Source organism: Ictidomys tridecemlineatus, chromosome 9 (genome assembly GCF_052094955.1).
Source record: "Ictidomys tridecemlineatus isolate mIctTri1 chromosome 9, mIctTri1.hap1, whole genome shotgun sequence".
In the NCBI taxonomy this organism is placed as follows: domain Eukaryota; kingdom Metazoa; phylum Chordata; class Mammalia; order Rodentia; family Sciuridae; genus Ictidomys; species Ictidomys tridecemlineatus.
Window position 1 is genome coordinate 10635279 of NC_135485.1, and position 6000 is coordinate 10641278.

General features: G+C 41.3%; 1 protein-coding gene across 1 annotated transcript in view; it reads left to right on the top strand.

Moving 5' to 3' along the window:
* Positions 1 to 5721, top strand: part of Cd38 (CD38 molecule) — a 52810-nt gene extending 47089 nt beyond the window's left edge. The window contains exon 8 of the mRNA XM_005318955.5: positions 1032 to 5721. Coding sequence (XP_005319012.1) covers positions 1032 to 1095 — 64 coding nt within the window. The 3' untranslated portion in view covers positions 1096 to 5721. The remainder of the gene's footprint in view (positions 1 to 1031) is intronic.
* The last annotated feature ends 279 nt before the right edge of the window (positions 5722 to 6000 follow it).

Sequence of the window (6000 nt, forward strand, 5' to 3'; positions counted from 1 at the left end):
AGCTGATCTCGAGGATCTCTGACTTCCTTGATTCACATTTAGCAGAACCAAATTTAGCTCTAATTGAATGAACCACTTGGTACTTCTGTCCATCCCAACCCAGCCAGGTGCCAGCTGCTCTCCCTGCGTCCTGTGGCTGTCACTTACCTGTTAGGCATTTATCGAAAGTTTGCTTTATGCAAAGGAAGTGTGGTCCTCTGCCAGTGGCCTCCAGCTGTCTCCCAGGGGGTCCATGACTCCTGTGGTGCCTCTGGTCCTTTGACCTAACAGTAGCTCTGGAAGCTTCTGAAGAGAAGAAAGCAAATCATCCTTAGAAACTTTTTTTTTTCCTATTTAATCAAATAAATTTTATTTAAATAAAACTAAATGGTTTGAGGTATGTGCGTGGAGAAAGCATAATAGAATCAAGGTTGTTTTTCATTTTAATTCATTTACTCTAATCAGGTACATTTGACAGCAGAATATATTTTGATTCACGGTACACAACTGCAGTGCAACTTTTCATTTCTCTGGTTGTACACAATGAAGCGTCCCACCATATGTGCAGTCATACATGTACCCAGGGTAATGACGTGTCCATCTCATTCCACCATCTTTCCTGCCCCCGTGCCTCCCCCTTGAACAATCACATTTCCTCCATTTTTCCCAAGCCCTCCACCCCGCCCCAATATCCTTAGAAACTTTGAACTTCCCTGATCCCAGCGGCTGCTTCTGTGGTTTCTTGAGCATCAGCTGCATTGAAAGTACATGAACAGGTGTTTGTTTTTGCTTCCACATGTACCATCCAACACCTCCTCTTGGTATTTACTCTATGGCTTTACAAGTGAAAGGAAACTCAACTGGGCCACACTCTCCAGTCATTTACTCTGGGACTGGGCCTTTCTCTGTGTCCCTGCAGAGAGGGGCATGTGTGGAAGCTCAGTGGTCGGTGTGTACTTTTGTTGCTGGGAACAGGGCTTCTATCATTGTTGTGTCCAACTGCAGACGAGTCCCACTGCCTCTTAATCTCTTGTCTTGCTTTCCTCTCCTAGGCCCGCCAGGTTTGTCCAGTGCGTGAAAAACCCTGAACACCCATCTTGCAGATCTAAGATCTGAGCCACGGCTGCTTTAGATCTGTGACTCCTTGCAGTAGTCACCCTGTGCAGGACTCAGAAGTCACACTGGAGGAGAGCCAAAGCCTTGGGGAGCATCCTCTATCACTATGTCAACGTGGGAGATGGGCACCTTTTCCCCCAAAGTCTTAAAATAACTTCTGTTGTAGGCATAGTTCTTATTGTGTTCTACTAATAATCAAGAAAAAAAAAACTATGTTATAAGATCAGAATGAAAATTTTATATTAAGTTATTTCCTTTTACTTTTATGTGATCCTTTTATATTGGTAATATCCTTTTTTCCCTATCTTGGGGTGGTGGTTGTGGGGGTTGAATCCAGGACCTTAGCACATGCTGGGCTAGTGCTCTACCACTGAGCTACACCTCAGCCCCTCCTTGCTATTGAATAGTGACTGCGGCAAACCTCTCCTATTAGATCGGGAAAATAAAGAAAATAAATGGGCCAGCCTCTCAGAGACACTACATTTACAAATGGATGCTATTGTCTCATGATCTATTTTTGTTCCCTTTCCTCTGATAGGTCAACTCTAGACCTCATGGTGCTGGGTCATAGTGAGGAAAGTGCTCAGTAGGATTTAAGTCTCAGGTGTACATGGTGCTTCATCTCTAACCCCTTCCACAGCCCCAACACCCATAAATTGGTATTATTATCTTCCTTTATTGAGATGAGAAAATGGGAGCGCAGAGAAGTTGCATGATTATTTAAAGTCAAACATTTTGTATCAAGGTAGAGGCTGGATTTGCACTCAGATCTCTCTAACTCCAAAGTATATATTCTCTTTCTGTCTAGCTGTTAAGATCAAATTGGCAATGATTTATGTTCTTTTCCAACAAATGTGTGTTGGATTAAGTTGAATATAATAGAATCTGGAATGCAATTTTTCTGGGTGGCTTCAAAACAGATTAACTTTTTTCCCCAAAAATCTTCTCCTCCCCCTCATGCTCAGTGTCTCATACATGTAGTAGATAAAATATATTATTTCCTGATACTGGCAATTTATGTTTTCTTAGATCTGTCTTGCTTAGGATTTACCAATTTTATTACTTTCTCAAAGTACTAATCTTTAGCTTTGTTGATTTGTTTTTTCTATTTAATTGTTTTTTCTCTTTTCTTAATTTTTAGAAATATACAAATTCCTTCTAATTTCTCTATTCATTTTCTTAAACAAAACCTTAGATCACTGATTTTCAGCTTGCTTTCTTATACATGTTTCAGTACTACAAATTTTCCTCTGAGCCCTGCTTTAGCTATAGTTCTTAAGTTTTGATATGTCTCCTTTCACTATTATTCCACTAAGAATATTTTCTAATTTCACAGTTATTTAGAAATATGCTGCTGAATTTTCAACATCTGGAGATTTTTGAATTTTTAAAAAATATATGTAATGAATCAGAATAAATAAACTAAATTGAGACAACATGGGAAAAAATTGAGAGTCTGTTAAGTAATTTGCCTGATTTGTTGAAAACAGCATCAATTTGGGCATCAGGCATTTCTGGGTTGTGATCTTAAGCAACATACCTAACCTCCTCTCTTAACTTCAACTTTCTTGCTAAAGATTATTAATTTACCCCAGTAAATTTTGGTGAGTACTAAAGACTATGACAAAAATTGGCAGCCTAGCACAAAAACTGACAAGCCTAGAACAAAAATTGAAAAGCCTAGAACTTTGTATATATCCAATCACGACGCAAGGTGGGCTGCTCTCTGCCTCCCCCTAGTGTACAATCCTGTTTACTTCATGAGTCCTTGCAGCTACGGCCATTGTGGCCAGCGCAGTCTTCAAGAGCCCATTCTCCACATAGGCGTGTCCTCAATGGGAACTTGGTCTCGACTGGACAGGAATGTGGTGTTTGGAACCAGTTCTGACTGAGAGTCAGACTTGCTCCAAGTTTCAATGAGCCCCACCTGCAGAAGGGCTTCAGAAACAGGTCCTTTCCAACCAACCAGACATTAATGTCAACATCTGGAGATTTTTGAATTTTTTAAAAAATATATGTAATGAATCAGAATTAATAAACTCAATTGAGACAACTTGAAAAAAAATTGAGAAACCGTTAAGTAATTCGCCTGATTTGTTGAAAACAGCATCAAGTTTGGTGTCTGATTTGTGGACTTTAACTAGAGTCATTGTTCACCAGCACAACCTTGAAGCGGCTGCCTGTGTCAGAAAGATATCTCCTTCACATCTCCTTCCAAAGATGACATGAGTACTGTAGAAACCAATTTATGAGACATCCCTTAAGAAGAGCCACACTAGTGGTCAAGTTCAGAGCCAATGGAGACCTCAGAGGAAGCTGGCCACAAGGTCTTCACACAGAGCTGCCGAGGGCGCTGGGGAGCTTCAGAGGTGGCTCAAGGGCTGGGTATTGTTCCTCTCGCCACCTTTCGTATCTGTATTTTCATTACCCAGGTGCCCCATCCCTGCTGCTTTTCTCACTCCCTGCAATTCTGACTTTGAGTTTCTTTGCTGTTGACGAAGCAGCCATCTCCAGACCTGAGGACCTGCTCCTGCAAATAGATGCCTATATTCCTCTTCTTATAAGTGACAGCGGGATCACTGGTTGCTTGTAAACTTCCTGTTATACTCATGAACTTGTTACCACCTGTCTTCATACTCCATTACTGTTTGAGCTAGGAAATTTTCTTACCATCCCTCCTTGTACCCACCTTCATAGTTACCCCAAGGCTGTCAAAATGACCTATGCCAGAATGTCGATTTTCTGACTTCCTAAGGCTGGGATGGTTCCCAACCTTATAATGTTTAAGGCACGCTTTCAAATACCATTCTGAAATTTGATGCTGAATACTTGAGGCTGAATAATTACAAGAACAGGTAAGCACATGAGTGTGTGTGTGTGTGTGTGTGTGTGTGTGTGTACGCACGTGCACTTCTATGTATGCCCTGTTACAAGAACAATATCTGTCAGTGCTCAGTAATTACAGCATTCAGCATTCTTACATAACTGGCTAACAAAGCTATCAAATAATTTGGCAAAACATGCTACTTCATTGGCTCTGTCTTGGCAGCTCCTTGTGCCTCTTAGTGTTGTTTGAAACCAGCTCAACCCTGGGCTACGCATTTTCTGTTGCAAAGGATAGTCCCCAGTACCGCAGTGTTGACTGACTTCCTGGGCGCCCATTCCTCTTTACAACAATCCCTAAATCTGTAGCTTGAGTGTCTCGGGAGACTTTGGACTGCACAGGACACTGTTTTGGTTGGTTTTTAAATGGCAATTGGTTACACACACTGGATAATTTTTATGTAGGACAAATAAAAAACATTTAAAATAAAATGGTGACGTACACCTAAAGGACTATGTAACTTTAAAGGTGTTCTATAAAAGCAGTTTAAAACTAAATGTTTTCTACAGTTTTTAAAAGTATACCAAAGCAATGAATTTACTACTGGTCATCATTTTAATATATAATTTTTAACAGTCCATCAAGAACTCAGTAGTAGGAGGCTGGCCTGAGAAGCAGTGTTAGCTGGCCCTCAGCCCACGCACAAAACACAGAAGGCTTTGAACTGCTTCCCGACAGAGCACCCTTGAACTTGATTCGGTAGATACACTGCCCTTCTCATTCCCTGCTCAGAATGCAAGTAGCACAAGGTGGGGAGAACCACCTAATCAAGGGGTGGATGACCCACTGGGCTAGTTCATTAACACCTGTGACTCTCTAGTCTTGAATATATTGAAAACATACAAAAAGAATTATACAAATAATAGAAAAATAATACAACTTCATGCAATTCTTCTTTTAAAAACAGTTGCTTCTGGGCTTGGAGGAAGAACCAGTGAACATATTAAACTATTAATACAGTGCCAAAGACCAGAGGATCTCCCACCCACCTCTGCCCCAAGATTGAGTGAGTCAAAATGGCCTTCTTGCCTGCCCACAGGATCAGAGGGAGGTAGGAGTGGATGTTGAGAGGAGTCAGAGTTGCACCCTGCTGGACACTTGGAAATCTTCACTCCTTTTTCCTTTGAGACACCAAAGAAGGAAGATTATTGCTTTGCTCTTCTAGTAAGAGTCTCAGGCTGAGAATCACACACTGACCCCTCTTTGTTTCCTGTTAAGAAAATTCACCTGTCGCCTTAGAGGATGTGATGTAATGATGTTGCAAAATGTGTGGTTATTAGCAAAGGACATGGTAATTGAGTGTACTAGCAGGTCAAAACATTTAAAAGCTTGATACCAAATGCAGACCTGTCAAGAAAAGGAAACTCAAATTCATTGTATCAGGTACCTCAATAAGTCACACCACCTAGCGATCTCACTGCAACCACGGAATCCAACTTTTACTGAAAGCAATTTTGCTAAAGATGGTCAGGAGCTTACAGTTTCTCCAGGAGGGCAAGAAAACAGTTTGGAAATTAACCAATAACAACACCACCAGATACTACACTGATTGGCCCATGGACCCTTGGCTGTGCCAGAACATGTCCATGGCTGTTCTTGGGAATAGAAGCCACCAACATGGATGATGGAGTGAGTGAGTCAAAGTGGTGACTGTTTTCTTGCTGTGCCAGCCTCAAATCCACAGTTGCACAGATCTGTCTGGCGGTGTAAGAGCTGATATAAATAAAATATTCAGAATAGAACTTAGCCTTTCTGTCTGTAAAATGGGAGCCATACTAATACCCAACTGTAAGCATTGCTCGGAGCATTAAATGATGCATGTAAAATTCTTCCAGAGTGCTGAGCATATATGAAGAGCTCTATCAATGTTAGCTTTTAGAAAATTATTGGAGTCCATTTTTATTATGGAGGAAATTGCTTGACAAACTAACCTGATTAGAAGCTGAGACCCTGAGACCTGGGGGCCGTGGAGAAGAGGGAGGAGATGGCCTTCTTGCCACCCACAGGATCAACCACTATCT